General features: G+C 42.0%; 1 protein-coding gene across 1 annotated transcript; it reads left to right on the top strand.

Moving 5' to 3' along the window:
* The first annotated feature begins 414 nt into the window (after window positions 1-414).
* Window positions 415-10,043, top strand: LOC129201694 (aldo-keto reductase family 1 member B1-like). The gene is given in 10 exon segments (XM_054813295.1): window positions 415-533; window positions 2,851-3,018; window positions 3,704-3,820; window positions 4,478-4,555; window positions 5,962-6,084; window positions 6,823-6,929; window positions 7,740-7,821; window positions 8,282-8,365; window positions 8,805-8,887; window positions 9,685-10,043. Coding segments are annotated over 10 exon segments (948 nt in total). The 5' UTR covers window positions 415-467; the 3' UTR covers window positions 9,725-10,043.
* Window positions 10,044-15,392: the final 5,349 nt, after the last annotated feature.

Here is a 15,392-nt window from a genome sequence, read left to right on the forward strand (position 1 = left end):
AGGATTTTTTTTAATGGTGATCCCTCTCGTGGACAGATCTGTGCTTCCTCCTGAGACAAACAGCTTTGTGGCGTCTTCTGGTGATATGTTCAGGAGCGGAAAGGTGAGACCAGAAAGGGTTCTTGGGGTATGCGCAAACTCCTCAAATACCACTTTTCTTGCAGAAAAGCAGAGCCTATGAATTATACAAAAAGCTGCAACCTCAGTCAATGCAATAATATGTGTAACTAGCATGACGAGCTCACTCAACAAATTCATGTGAGGAGCCTACAATCAGTTTTGAAATACTCCAAAGGGTGAGAAAAAGGCATCCCCCCTGCATTCTCTTGCTTACTACAGCACTTCTGCCCATATTTTCCTTGTCCGCAGCCAGTCAGCAGGCAGGAGGGAGGGGCGAAGCCTATTCAAAAAGCTTTGCGAGGGGCCGTGGCCTCTCCTGGCCTGCGGCGACTGGGAGGGGACCACGCATGGCCACCTACCTGGAGCTGCCCACCCGTGCGAGGATGCCCGTCCTGGGACTGGGGACCTGGCAGGTACCTGTTGGAGATGGGGACCTCTCCTTGTTCCTGTGCCTATGGTCACGCGGGTGACACCAGGATATTGCTGAAACTTGCGGTAGACTTTTACAGCAATTTCCTCTTCAGGTCAGGAAAATGTAGCAAATCCTCTATGCCTTTTGAAATAGTTCGGATATTGCAGGAATTTACCCCTGTCCTTCAGGACATTTTTTAAGAGAGCAGGTAGTGCTCACTTAGCAGGTAGTGAGCAGGTAGTAAGAGATTTTTCTTAGCTATGGAAAAAAATTACATACTACAAAAGTAACACTTCTGCCTAGATTGTTTTTGGGGTTTTTTGTGGTTTTTGTGGGTTTTTTTTGTTTTTTCTTTTGTAGCACTGGGCATTAATATCCCAGCGTGTCAACTTTGATGAGTGCATGTAGATTTAGGAACCTAAGTGGCAATGAGTGGATTTGGAAATGGGAATATACATTAACTCCTTAGAGACTGAAAATAACTTACTTGTATGGCAGCAAATGAGTACACAACAACGTGCAGGAAAATTGTTTGGGTAGTTCTTTCCCTGCAAATGTTATCTAATGGACTTTTGGTAAGGGAGAAGATTTAAGGATATATTGAATTATTAATGTTAAAGGAGTCTGGAACTAAGCTGAAAATTTTAAGAAAGCAAGCTTCTTAAAAAAGAAAAAAAAAAAAAAAAGAGCAGATTGTCCCCTGGATTTGAGACTGGAAACTAGATATATTGAGTTGCAAGCTGCCAACTCTATGAAACACTCTCCAGTCAGCATAAAAGTATCTTAAATTATTCTTGTTATATTTTTGGGTCAGCTGCTGCTAGTTATCACATAACTTATGCACAAATGGGCCTGAGTTTGTTTAACCCTTTCAGTCTTTATTGGTCTGATGACAAAAGATACTAAGAAGCCCAAAGTAATGAAGTAGGCTTTAAAAAAGCAACGCGTGCCTTGCGTGGGGCCTCTTAGGGCACTGGCACTGTGATGGATGAGCTCTCCAAAGGAACCTGTTGAGATGCTAACAGGAACTAGTTAGGACTAAACAGAAGGAAAATTTTGGACACGTGATCCCTTCCACCACAAAAATCTCTTGTGTTAATGCAGTGGAAACATGGCCCAAACCCACTGCGATTACTTAATCAAAGCTATTTGATTTCAAGGTTCCCACAGCAAATTCAGCCATGACTCCCTGCATTTCGGTGCGGCAACGGGGCCTCTCCTTTACCCAGTCACTCTGACTCCGGGAACTGGAAGTCTGGTTCAGTGAGCACCATGTAAAATGAAGCAATGGATTATTTTTTCTGAAAAACATCTCACATTACAGAGTTTTGTGTAATCACAGGGTATATTGTCGCCTTTGCTCTCCACCAGCTCCTCCACTCCAAAGCAACACTGATCACTCCTGCACAGCAGCTTTCCCACGCTGCAGCAGCACCCAGAGAGAAGGTATCCTCTACGGTGCCCGGCATTTGGCAAGCGTCGCCGTTAGCCTGATTTCCCATGCCGCCCTAGGAGCTGCAGCGTTCATACGTAGGAAGGGGAAAGGGGCTGCAAAAAGGAAAACTTGTAAATCTTTAAACTGGCTATTTGGTTGTGTGTAGCCCTGTGGAAAAAACCGCTGCGGTTTCTATGTTTTTGGTTTTGGTTTTGTTTTTTTTTTTTAATTTAGGTGAACCAACCAAGCATCCTTTGATTAGAAATATTTGGGGAAGTGAAATCATTAAAAAAAAAAAAAAGATGATGGGTGGGGATGTAATAAAGTTATATGTAGGAGGTGGTCACGGTTTTGAATCATGTTTCTGTTTGTAGTGCCATTTTCCAGAATCTGTAGCCAGTCATCGAACAACTCTTCAGTGTCTCCAAGCCAAGAATCTGAAGTGTTTTACTTTGCTATTAAATACCAGGTTGTCTGTTTTACCCAGGAGGTGGCACTCTAGTGTTTTGCTGTCCTCTCACCTCCCTTGTCCTATGTCAACAACAGCCGGCTTGTTTGTCTGCAGGGCCAGCAAGCTTTCCAGGGGTGATTCATTTCCTCATGTCGCCAGTATCTCACACTAAAATTGCTTTTAATTTCTGGGCAAACTAGAACTTATTCTGAGATAGCTTGCTGTCCGAATGTGAACGTTCAATCGTTAGAAAAGGGCAGATCAGCTCAGGCAGCTCATCAGTGACTCCCCTGGCCGTTTTATTCCAGAAAACTAATTGAAGCACGATCCTTCACACTTCATTATTTGGGCACTTAAAGTATCCAGATTTGGAGAAGCACAAACTTCTTTTTCTGCTCTTTATCAAATTACTGACTTTTCTTCTTGTTTCAGTCTCTCCAAGGAGCAGCGAGAGGTGCAGTGAAGTTTGCCATCGATGTTGGGTATCGCCACTTTGATTGCGCCTACCTGTACCAGAACGAGAGTGAGATTGGGGATGTGCTACGAGAAAAAGTTGAGGAGGGGGTTGTGAAGCGAGAAGACCTCTTTATTGTCAGTAAGGTATGTCCTTGGATAACTTGTCTCACATGAGGCCAGCTCTCGGGAGGAGAGACAAGGTCCCAACCTGCAAAGCGCCAGGGCATGAGGCTGATCTGGGAATTAACTCCTCTCTGTCAGGGCAAAGCGTTTTGTGGATGGAGGGAAGGAAAAGGTCAATTCTTGGGCGGGGGGGGGGAAAGCTTGATTTGAGAGGGATTTTTTTGTAGTCCATATCCATTGTCAGCCATGGAGACAGGAACTGAGGCCGTGCTCTCAGTTGCCTCTGAGATAGGAAGCAGGGCTATTGTATTCGTGGTCCGTCCTGCTGCGCTGCTGGCCTCGGCCTGTTAACTCCTGTATGTTATGTTTTGTTTTGTTTTTTCCCCCAACAACAATGGTAGGAAAAATAAAGTAACTTCTATCTGCTGGAAGCTGGCGGGTTGATTTTCACCAGTTTTGTTTTTTTTTTTTCTTTGTTTTGTTTAATTGTTGTATGAATCGTTGGAATGAGTATCTCATTCTCATTTTACTTAACTGACAGCACTGCAAATAAAATAAGGTGCAAAAAAGTGGCACTTCCTCAAGATGAGAAGACGTGCCATATCACGAGCTGCCTCTGTGTCTGCGCCGTGTGTTTCCCTGCTGGGGATGCTCTGCGGTCGTGAGGCTAGGAGAGCAACTCCCAGGCTTTGCGTTACCCCCGCAGCTGTGGTCCACCTTCCACGAGAGATCCCTGGTGAAGGAGGCATGCCAGAAAACACTTGCTGCCCTCCAACTGGATTATTTGGATCTCCACCTGATGCACTGGCCCATGGGATTCAAGGTACTCAGAGTTTAACTCCCGGGAGCCATCTGTCAGAGCTCTGCCACTTTTTCCTTTGGGACCAGACATGCCCTTAGTCCTCTCTAATGAGGAGTGTTGTTAAACCTCATTAGGACATAATGACGAACCTCCACACAGAGTGCCCAGGAGGAAAGGTAAGGTCATGGCTCCTTAAGCTAGGTCTGGTAGTACAAAAATCACCTTATTTTAACCTGCACAGCATTTCCATGTCATGGATCAAATTGCCATTCAGATCACATTCCTCTTAAAGCCTGGGATTTGGCTGTCATTTGCTTATCCAGGATCAAACAGTTGTGAATTACTTAGTTCCTATTTTTCTCTTCTCTCTCTACCCCCAGGTTAAATAAATCCCTGTTTCCCCATCGTGTCACATCCCTGGCCTTCCCCCCAACCTGACTGAGGCACATAAAAGTGTCTGCCCTTCCTCTGCCTGCAGGACAGATTCAGAAGATGCAGATTTTCTTGAAGATTACTCTGCACAGATTACTGGGTTTGGCCACCTCTCTCCCCAACACAAACATAAGCCAGGATATCCAGAGTGTCTCCAGCTCCGCTTGCTTGTAGAATTTCTAAGTGATTTCTTTAACCACTTACGATTCAGCCTACCTTAAAGTCACTTTTCTTTTGTGATGATAGGCAGGACAAGAGCTATTTCCTGCAGATGGAAATGGCACGATCGTTCCCAGCAAGACAGATTTTCTGGATACGTGGGAGGTACGTTCATTGACAGGCCAAAAAATTCTTGCTAGTTTGAAATAACAGCCTGAAAACTTGAAGGTTTCCACTTTGGGAGTCGTTCTGAGAGAATTTCTGATGTGAAGTATTCTAGATTGCTGATTTCTCTGTGCCCTTGGGCTCCTTCTTGTGTTACTTTGCCAAAATTGAGGTATTTTTATGTCTACTGCTTACTAATCTGGCTGGTTGGGCATGGCAAGAGGGCATCTTTCACTGTGCATGTACCCTGCGGTGGTTTGAGCTGACGTACGCTGTCGCTCCAGCCCCCACGCTGCGCTCTGGGCATTTATCGGTGCCTTTAGCTGTAGCCATGCTCATCCTTAGTTGCACCTGAGCTGTCCAGACAACAGGAAAGCCAACATGCCTGTGCCAATGTACCCAGAGCATCCAAATTTCCCCCCTCTAGAAAGTACTGGAACTTGCCCAAAGTCCTTTGCTAAATCTGTGAGTGCAACGCAAACAGGCGTGAGCACAGGCACAGGCGTGGGAGACAAGACTTGGGGGCAAGTTCAAATTTCTGCTTGGCTGATGGTTTGGGCTTCCTTTCCCCTCCACCCCCACCATGTGCTCAGCATGGCCAAAAAAGAAGACAAAAGACTCACCAGAGTCAGAAGAATTCGCTGATGTTTTCTTTCCTTCTGTCAGGTGAAGAATAAGGCACATTTTTGTTGCTCATTTGAAGGAAAAAAGTGAACATTTCAGGCTGCTGCTTATGATAGCAACTTCAAATAAAAAGGATTTCTGGTTTGGAAGAGATATGTCTTTTGCTCTAAAGGCAAAAAAAGTAGATTATTTTCTCCTGTTTCTTTTCTTCTGGAGGTGCCAATCTAATTAGGGCTGTCTAGTTGTTTTATTGTTTGCTAGCGTGAAAGAAAATAGGTGGTGGTGGGGGAACTCGTCACTGCTTATACTATACTGCCACCGCTAAATGGTACACCTCCCTTGGGAAATTAATTGGTGTTGATAATCAGGCATGCTGCTGTAGCTCTCCCAGAACACCTCCTTGTCGAGCTGCTCTGTTCTGAATGACAAGCTTTTTATTATGGGTAATTGTTAGCTGAGGAGTTATCCTAAAAACCCTCTTATTTATGAGCAGAAGGTCTGCCTGGGGATAATATTTCAAAATAGTTGTATTCTACTGAAATAATAATAGTGTAGTAATTGTTAATCTTGAATAATGCTGTTATTTATTTGCGTGATGATATGTGATGTGAGAGACTGAGTCTTTGACTGGGGTCCCACCGTTCAATGTACTGTGCTAACGCCACATCAGAACTGATCCCAGCCGTGATAATTTTTACAACTGAGGTCTTTGCGCAGGCATTTTTTCCATATAAAAAAAAGATCTTAATTCAATAGCAAGTCTGATTTTGTAGTGTTTCTAGGCTATGGAAGAGCTGGTGGATGCGGGAATGGTGAAGGCCATTGGGGTCTCCAACTTCAACCACAAATAGATAGATCGGCTCCTGAGCAAACCAGGCTTAAGACACAAACCTGCAAATAATCAGGTAAATTGTTCTCAAACTCATCAGTACTGACATCACACCTGTCTGAGGCGTCGCATTTGATGGAACATCTCTGGCAGTAAAATACCTTTTATAGTAAGGCTGTGCTTTTTCTTATCTGTGTGGGAATACAGCTGTATTTGGATAAATCATAAAGTAATGAAAGATGCAGAACGTTCTGTGCCCTTCCTCGCGCAAGAAGCTGCAGTCACACAAGCTCGCGGCACTTCTGGATTGAAAGTGCGACCTTCACCTTTCTTCTGACTGCAGCACTGAGCTCGTGCACGCTGAGAGCTGAGCTCCACAATGGAGAACATGGCGGGGCTTAGTCTTCTCCTTTCCTACAGCCCTTGAGGAAAAAGAGGCTGCGCGAATAGATAGGACCAGAGCCAGGCTACGCTGCTGGGGTCAATAGGTAGCACTGGATGGCATCAGAGTTGGGTGCTTCAGCTGGATGTGCGCACAAATGGACCTTGGAGTCCATTGATACGGGGACTCCGAGAGGTCATGAAAAACGAGGCAGGCAGCTGGACAAAGAAACCGATGTATGAAGACTGGGTCTTGTTGGAGGCAGGGTTGGGAAGAAGGGGAAATGATCTGAAACACTGGCTGACCTTCTGAAAAACCCCATAGCTGCAAAAAGAACAACCTTTTCAAAGCTGATGTGCGGCTTGGTAGGTCACCATAGTGATGCTAAACCTTGAAGTACCTTCTGCTTCTGAAGAACTATTTTTTTTGTAGATTGAGAGCCACCCCTACCTTCCTCAGGAAGAGCTGATTAAGTTTTGCCAATCCAAAGGGATTTCCGTCACTGCGTATTGTCCCCTTGGAGCGCCCAACTGGCCATGGTAAGAATGCTTCGTGAGGCTTCTTTCTTAGACGCAGATTGGAACCAATACAGTAAACCAGTCTTAGGGTGTGGATAAACCCTCACAGAGTAAAACTGATGTAATTAGAAAAATATTTACTAAGTCATTGAAAATAACACTCACACACACACACAAAACTTCCTCACACTTACTGTGATATTCAGCCCACTAATTCACAACTGTGCTGTTACTGGAGTTTCATATTTAGGAGAAAAAAGGATCAACTGGTTGGTGAAAGTAGTGAAGATAGATAATTCTTAATTGAGTTTGGTGAGCATATTAAACACATAAGAGAACTTCTGAACTAAAAAACCCACAAAAACCAAAGCAGCACATGCTTATGAAAACAGCAACTCTGCAGTCCTGCTGAGACAAATGGAGGTTTTTAAATGGATGACTTGATCAAATTTTGTTTTTACTCCAGTCTTCATGGCTTTCTCTGACCCGGGACAGGGTGCTTACCAGAGCAGCTGTGCTTGTGAAGGACGTGACAGCTGCCCATTACGAAGATGAAATTTTTGGGATCTGGACCAAAGAAATTCCCAGCCTGATCCCAGGCTGGACTGGAATGTGTTACAGTGACCTGTTATACTAGAAACTACAGGCCTCCTCTCGTGTGCCAACCTGTGTTAAAGAATGAAGGCAGGGACTGGAGCAACGAGAAGATGGTGAATTACAGTGTGCAAGATGCTGCTTTCCTAACATTTAAATAATAATATTATACTGCAGTGCTTGAGGGAGAAGACAGTGGGCCATTCAACTGCTGAAGCCTGCTTTTTATTTTCACAGGCCCAAGCCTGAGGATATTTCCCTTTGTGATGATCCCCAAATTAAGAAAATTGCACTTAAGTACAACAAAACTCCCGCTCAAGTTAATACTGAGTATCTAGTACATAGTATTTTCCCTTGGTGACATGTATTTTTCCCACTTGTGCTAAAGTAACTATTTACAGAGCTATTATGGAAAGCTGAGTCCCAGCTGCGCTCATACACATTGCAATACTTTAAAAAATGTTATCTCTAATTTTAATGATGGACAGAAGATTATCAATGGCTTTGGGCTTTAATTGGCACGCTAGCCACTTCTACGCACAGTATCCCTGGCCAGTCCTGAACTGTACTCCTATGCTGTTATCTCAGCTTTGGAGACAGATAATAATTAAATGAGCTCATGCAATAATTAGGAAGGGTTTACTATAGTGCTTTTCCTACGTGAGCCATCTCTAATTATCAGCAGAGCTGTTCCATGTAAGCATGTAGGCACGTATGGTTTTCAGCTTTCAGAAGACAGGCAGAACTTCTCAGCTGTAATTCCCTATCTGTTCCTGCAGGTGCTTATCCGGCTCCAGATTCAAAGAAATGTGAGCATAATTCCCAAATCCATCACTCCACACCGTATTGAGGAAAATTTTAAGGTAAGAGTACCTTACAAAATTATTAATGGTGTTAAACTTTACAAAGAAAAATCCACTCCGCCACTGGAACAAAGTAGCCCCTTCATACTTAGAACTGGCAAAACCTTTTGTCCATCAAATACCGTGTAGGTTACTTCTTTATGAATGAAAAAAGTTACTTTAAAAGGAAGAAGCCCAATCTCCTTCATTAAAACACATCAAGTAAGAGAGATTAACTTTTCCACCTTGTGATATAAATATGATGCAATCAGACCCCACCAGGACGGTAACTTTATGACATTTATTCATTGTTCACCACAAACGTGCATCTATTGCAGACTTCTTAGTGCTTCAACAAATAGAACACTTTTCTACTTCTGTTTTTGTTCTTTCTGCAAATGAACTTACACTTGTCTTTTTGCCAACTGAAGTAACCCAGCTGTTTGGGACCTTTATTCAGGTGTTTGACTTTGAATTGGCTAAAGAGGAGAAGGAAACCTTCCTCGCTTTCAAGAAGCAGTATCGCATCTGTGCATTAAGAGAGTGAGTACCTTCTCCTCCATGTATTAGTAAGATTGGATTATCACTGGATATCCTTTCAACAGGCAGTATTAGATCACCCCACTTAAAAATAAGAAAAGAGGGAACCTTAGCCAATACCTGGCCACATCCGTATCTGCTGGAATCCAGCACTAGGGTTTATTAGAGCATTGCCCATCTTGTACGGGTTGGTAGCGTTGGGATTTTTGCGGGTACGGTGTGTGTTAAGATATCTTGTAACAGACGCATAGCAAACTGCTGTCTGAAAATCAACATCGGCTGGAAACTCCAAAATAAATAGGCAGCATTTTATTTTTCTGTTATCTTTGGCTAAACAAACTCCTTTTTAAGAATGAGAGTTGTACATTTTTTTGAAGTGAAAAGCTGTGCCTATATATTTATGCCAACATTATTAAAGCAGCATCTAGATAATAGAATAGTTAGATACAGACTTACATAGATCTGCAATTTATTCTGGTTTCCCAGGTTACCCACTTATCTAATAACATACTGCAGACTTAGGAGTTCACAAGAGAGTGGCTTAATATGGCAGGGAAGTTTGGCAATTTCAGCTAAGCAAAGGACACATTATCTTTTGAGAACAAGGTCACTGGCATATGCGAAGGTTACAAGAGTATTAACTTCCACTGCCCTGTGTAAACTAAGCATATTCATGTCAGGTTTTTTTACTGTAAATCAGAGTTTTAGTTCTGCGGACCTTTGTCAGGGGAAAACACCTTTTTCTTTTTAGCCTTAAGACTGTATCTTTGAAGTGTTTTAATCATACTCTCTTTTTCCAGATGCAAAAAACACAAGGACTATCCTTTTTTGGAAGACTAACAAAGGCATCATCTTCAGATCCTCCAGGGATCAGAACCATGTATCTTTGTTTCAAGCAATTTGTAATACTTCATGTGTACTAAATCACAATATAAGTGGAATATGTATTACAAGATGGGAGAGGGTAACTCATAGACATTCTGAAGAGTAATCTTTGAGCGTGCACGCATTTCCCTTATTATCAACTACAGTTATATCAGTCCTTTATCTGTATCTTTGCTCTACTCTTGCTGTAGCAAAATTCTCAATTGTAGGAAAAATATGTTATAATTTAGTAATGATAGTTAAAGAAGTTTAATAAACCTGAATCTTTGGGATCAGTGAAAAGCAGTCTTTGTCATAAATATAAATCCTGACAAATTTTAAAAAAATTTAGATTCTCCTACTGGTTGTATTTTTGGACAAAAGGTCAAAACGCATGCTATCTTTTAGTTGTTAACATAAGACAATCCATTTAACATCAGAAGATCTTTATGAGATAAGACAATATACTGCTTGAGAGTCTCCGTTCAGTAATTTCAGCATAACAGACTGAAAGCTCTTTAGAAGACACGGCTGAATTATGTTTCAGGAACCATTTTCTTAATGAGGTTTCCTATTTATGAACTGCTGCTAAAAACTAATAAACTGGTAGGAGAGTTGTATGTTTGGTTTATCATATCTACAGGAATATATAAATACTGCCTTTATTAGTAGAATGGCTGCAGTTAAGACTGTGAATCTCTCCCAGCACATCCAAAGTCTGATAAAGGAGAAACAGAGGAATTATTTTGTTTGGCAACTGTCTTATTTAACAAGCAGAAAAGTTGGGCAGCTTCATAGAAGCCAATAGTAGATTTTCACTCTCTTGTACTGCTCCCTAGGTACTGTCTGCTTGTGTTTTGACTCAAAGGATGTCACTGGATGTTGTCTTCTCCGGTTTAAAAAAAAAAAAAAAGTTAGTGCTACCGCAGCCCATGCATCTGCTGGAGTTTTAACGAGGTGTCTGTTAATGAAGACTTCTTGCTCTGGAACTCTAACATGTGACTTAGAACTCCTGCAATTGCTTTAGGCTCTTCCAGCCCAGTAGAAGAACAATGTGGATCAGCACTGCCTGCAGAGAGGAAGGACAATTGTGTAATGAAGGTTCGGGGCTAGGATACACACTTCATGGATATCCTTTTCCAACTGATTTTCTTTGTAGTTGAGGTTTTTAAGTCTATAAAGGAAATGATGACATATCTTTGAGCTACTTTAGACTTTTGCAAGATGTTTGAATAACAGGTGCCCTAGAAATGGCAAAGCAATTCCATCGAATTGGATTTCCTACAGCAACTCTTCTAAAGGAAGAGGTCCGAAAAAGCGTATTGGCAATTGACACCAGTTACAGTGCAGTGGTATGGACAGGAAGGTACTCCTTTTTTTCCTCCCCCTGAACTTGCTAAATTGAAAAGGTCAGTTTGATGATATTATCACAGCCACAGCTGGAAAATGAGGTACATGGAAGGTGCTCTGCCTCCAGACATTCACAGTGGCATCAGGTTGTCAGTCTACAGCAGCAGAGGCAATACCCACTTAAGGCTGTGGCATACAGCCTATCTCAAAATATTCTCAACTTCAGAGGAATTTTCTAACAACATTCCAATTTAATCACAGCTATTGGACTTGAAGTTATTTACAGGATGTTTATAGACTGTGGTAGGCAGGAAGTCAGACTAGATGATCACAGCAGCCATGCAACAGTAAAAAATTCAAAACAAGTTAGAAGCCAGAGATTGTGCGTTTGTTTTAGAGACAATAGATCTTTTTCAGCTGCAGAGACTTTAGAAAAGGAAAAAGGAGAAAAAATTTGGGTGATGTCAGTTACTGGGAAATAAAGTACCTTCTATTTTGCAGCTGAGCTGCAGCCATATGACTTAAAGACAACGTGCCTTTCTAGCAGACCATTGCTGCCTCACAGCAATCACAGCAGTCTAGGATGGCTGCTGCTGCCATAAGCTGCTCAAGAAGCACACTTCCTACCTTCACCACTTTGCCTACCCCTACATGTAGGGCACAAGGGCACTGCTCTAATTGTATCTGCTAGCTGGAGAGAGGAAACTACAACGCACAATCTCCCTTGTATTTGGTTTTGAGGATTCAAAAAAATCTCCCACCCTCTTCTGTGTTTTTTTTTTCTTGAAAGTTCAGACTTTGCTTTATATAGAACCTACTTGTAAGGAAATAAAAATTGCCATGACAGGCTAGGGTAAAGACTGGGGCTTGTTTTACTGGTATTGTAAATTCAGTTGACTAAAGAAGAGCGTTTTGTTGGTCAGATGACTGCAGTAGAAGAGAGGAACGGACAAGCTACAACTGTCTTCTAGTGAGTTTTATTTATTCTATTAGCGCAGGGAGGTGCAGCAGAGGTATTGCCACACACTGACAAGTGCTGGCAGCTTTTAGTCTCCATCTTCAGATTCATCTGAACCCTGTGTTAATAAGCAAGTCATTTAACCCACTCCCTTTTCTGTAGTTGTAACTAATTCAACTGCCTGCTGCTATCTAGGTAGCCTGAAGGTACATGCAGTGACAGTCTGTCTCCACATACCTTGCAGTGGCCCACGGAGCATTTGTTAGTTACTAATCCCCAGGCTGGATCAATGTCTAACACAAGGAGCAGATGTGGAAGAGGCCACAGGTCTAGCACTTCATAGACCTGAAAATACCAAGGCCATCTCAAAGCCAGGAGAGAACAGGCCATGCTACAAAGCGCTTCAGGAAAAGAACATGAGTATTCTCCCACTGTCAGATGCAGCATAAACAGGCTCAAGTCACCATGACCAGCTCTAGGGGAAGGCAAGAACTTGAAGGACTAGCAACTTCTATTCCTGTGTGCCTACTTCCCCAACAACATAATGATCAGCTTCCTGTTGGAACTATAGAAAGAGGTTTGTATTATCCCCAAATAATTTTCAGTTTCCATCAGCTACATAGATAGCAGTGCTCTTAGACCAAACCCACAGATACATCTTTCTTAGTCAGCAGCGAGATTATCTGTGCCACTGGACTGAATCCAGTAAATGGAAAACATCTTAGCTTAGCATTCTGCCTTTGTATCACACCATGGTGTCTCATGACTTGAGCTTTTGTTGCGCAGTTCACCCATTCTGGTATAGTCAATCCTTCATTAAAAGTTCCAAAGGGGCTGGGTGAAAAAAAGAAAGTGTTATGTCCATGTTTCAGAGGGAAAACAGAATAGTGTAGGTAGTGAACACCACATAAAATTAAAAACGCTTTCCTGATCATTGCTGCTCAGGTTTTCCCATGTATTATAATTCTAAGCCCTCTCATCATTGAGCTCAGTATCATTCAAAAGCAAACAGAATGAAAAACAAAAGAACAATAAGATAGACCCATTCCATGAATTTTTTGCCTTGAATCCTGCACAAAGAGTTCTGGGCCTTGCCTTCCTCTATATCTTAGACAAGATTTACAGAAAACTGACTAGGATAATCAGTGGCCTAGGAATAGCTTCTACAGACAGCAATTAAGTAGACTAAGACTTTCCTTAACCTGACAACAGCGCAGGGAGCTATGCCAGAAGTTTACCAGATCTTGGAAAGCATGACTGGCAATAGACCAGTTGCCTTCTCCTCCACTGTAAAAACCAGCATCATCAAATGATTATAGCAGCAGACAAGCCAAGAACAGAGATAGCAATTATTCACAAGTCATGTGGGTGCAAAAAATCGTTCCTTTGAATGCAACAGATTCACAAGGTAACTGAACAAGAAAGAGTTAACTGATGGCTGTTAAACATTAACTGTCTGACAGCAGCTTAAGATCTTTCAAGAACACACTACTGCAATGCTCAACTTACTCATCCTCAACAACTTGTTTTGGCCACAGATGCAGACAGAATGCTGCAGCAGGTAGATACTTACTTTGATTCAGTTCAGCTGTTCTTATGAGCAGCTATCAGCTGGCTAGTCATCAGGCTTATTTCAGTTCAGAAAAGCTAGATTGTATATTCAGTTTTTGTTTAATTTTTTGTTTAAGAATTTGGAAAGAAGTTTTGCAGGTGTTTGTGCTAGTAGTCCTGTATGATGCACTTTAACAAATTAAAGTGCAAGAGCAACATGGCCTATGAAAGTTTTAAGAGTTGCCTTTCAGCTTAAATGAGCAAGGTCCTGCCAGAATAAGGCAGGGCTCTGCACTTTCAGTGATCAAGGACAAGGCAGAGGAAGGAATGAAAAATAGTTACTGACAGAACTATACATGACAAACTAGGGGAATATTAAGTTATTAAAAAGATAAAATTATTTTATCTCAAGTCAACTGTTCTATGCCCCAATTAAGCAAAAGACTCCAGATTTCTAGTCATATCTTCACCGTGAATACAGATTAAAAATCCAAAGACAGGATTTTCTTTTCCTGTTTTGAATAACAGTTTCCTGTGCCCCAGATTTCACAACTCCACACAAATGTTACAGTATACACTTTGCCAGTCTTGTGAGCTCAGCGGGAGATCCTGCCTCCCCTTCCCCAGAAAGGAACAAACACCCAGTTACAGAGCATCGTAAAAAGTGATTCCAGCCAGGCAGGCTTGCGTATTTATGTTCCAATATCAGAAGTCAAGCTGTTTTCTCCCAAAGGAACATCAACACCTTACGCTGAAAAATACTGTGCCTGTCAGACTATTTGTAGTGTCCTATCCCCAACCAGGAAGATGCCAATTCCAGCTGCTTCTTGTATTCTCCTCTGCTACCCAAAAAAATTCTCAAAAACCATCTCTTGCCTTCTCCAATGAGATAACTGCCAATTTTCTCTACTTGTTTACCCTGATAAATTAGTTCATCATTCTCCGCTACTATGGAAAATGGATCTGTTCTGTCAGAGCCATTTTCTTTTAACAGGAAAAAGGCCTGCTAATCTGGTATCATTTAAAGCAGTGAGAGTGCAGCTGGAAGTGAAACAAATTTTAAGTGCAGGTACCGATTCTACCAATCCCAAGAACTTATTTATCTGTCTCCTGCTCCTAATCTTTCCTGTAGGATGGACTATTCCTCCTAGTGTGTGCTACAGTATCACACTAGCTTAACTGCTGCAGCAGTCCTGAGAAAGTCTAGTAAGAGAGGCCAACAAGGTGGAGCTGAACTACAAATTCTTAAATCAAAAACACAAGAAAAATAACCACTTTTCACTGGAAGAGCTACAAGATTGTATTTGTCCTTAAAAATTTCTTTGATCAGAAACCCGGAGATCTGTCAAATCACAATACAAAAACAAATGCTGTGAACAGTTCTAGCAGGAAGAGCCCAGTTAACAGGAACGCTAGGCTCCGGATATCTAATTCTTTGATCTTTCCACTTTACCTTTTAGGAGATGAAAGGAAATCTCTACCCCTGTAGGCAGGGCACGTGGCACAAGTATGGGGGTACAATATTTATTTTGCTGTAACGATCCCCAGATCAGCTTAGATTAAATGAAGACTTGGCTGCAGTCTAGATGACTGGCTCTTCCTCTATCTCAGCCTTATTTAATTATATCTGGCTTTGAAGAAGCAATCCAAAAATCATTACAAGTGACAGGGTTTTCTATCACTCTCCACTCCTCATGCTTTCTGTTCAAGCTTATGCGTCATTGTCCCTTCACTCAGGTGCTTTTCTTTTTTCCTCGTTTCCCACTCTTGTATTTCACCAAGCAT

The sequence above is a fragment of the Grus americana genome, chromosome 1, assembly GCF_028858705.1.
Source record: "Grus americana isolate bGruAme1 chromosome 1, bGruAme1.mat, whole genome shotgun sequence".
NCBI classification, from domain to species: Eukaryota; Metazoa; Chordata; class Aves; order Gruiformes; family Gruidae; genus Grus; species Grus americana.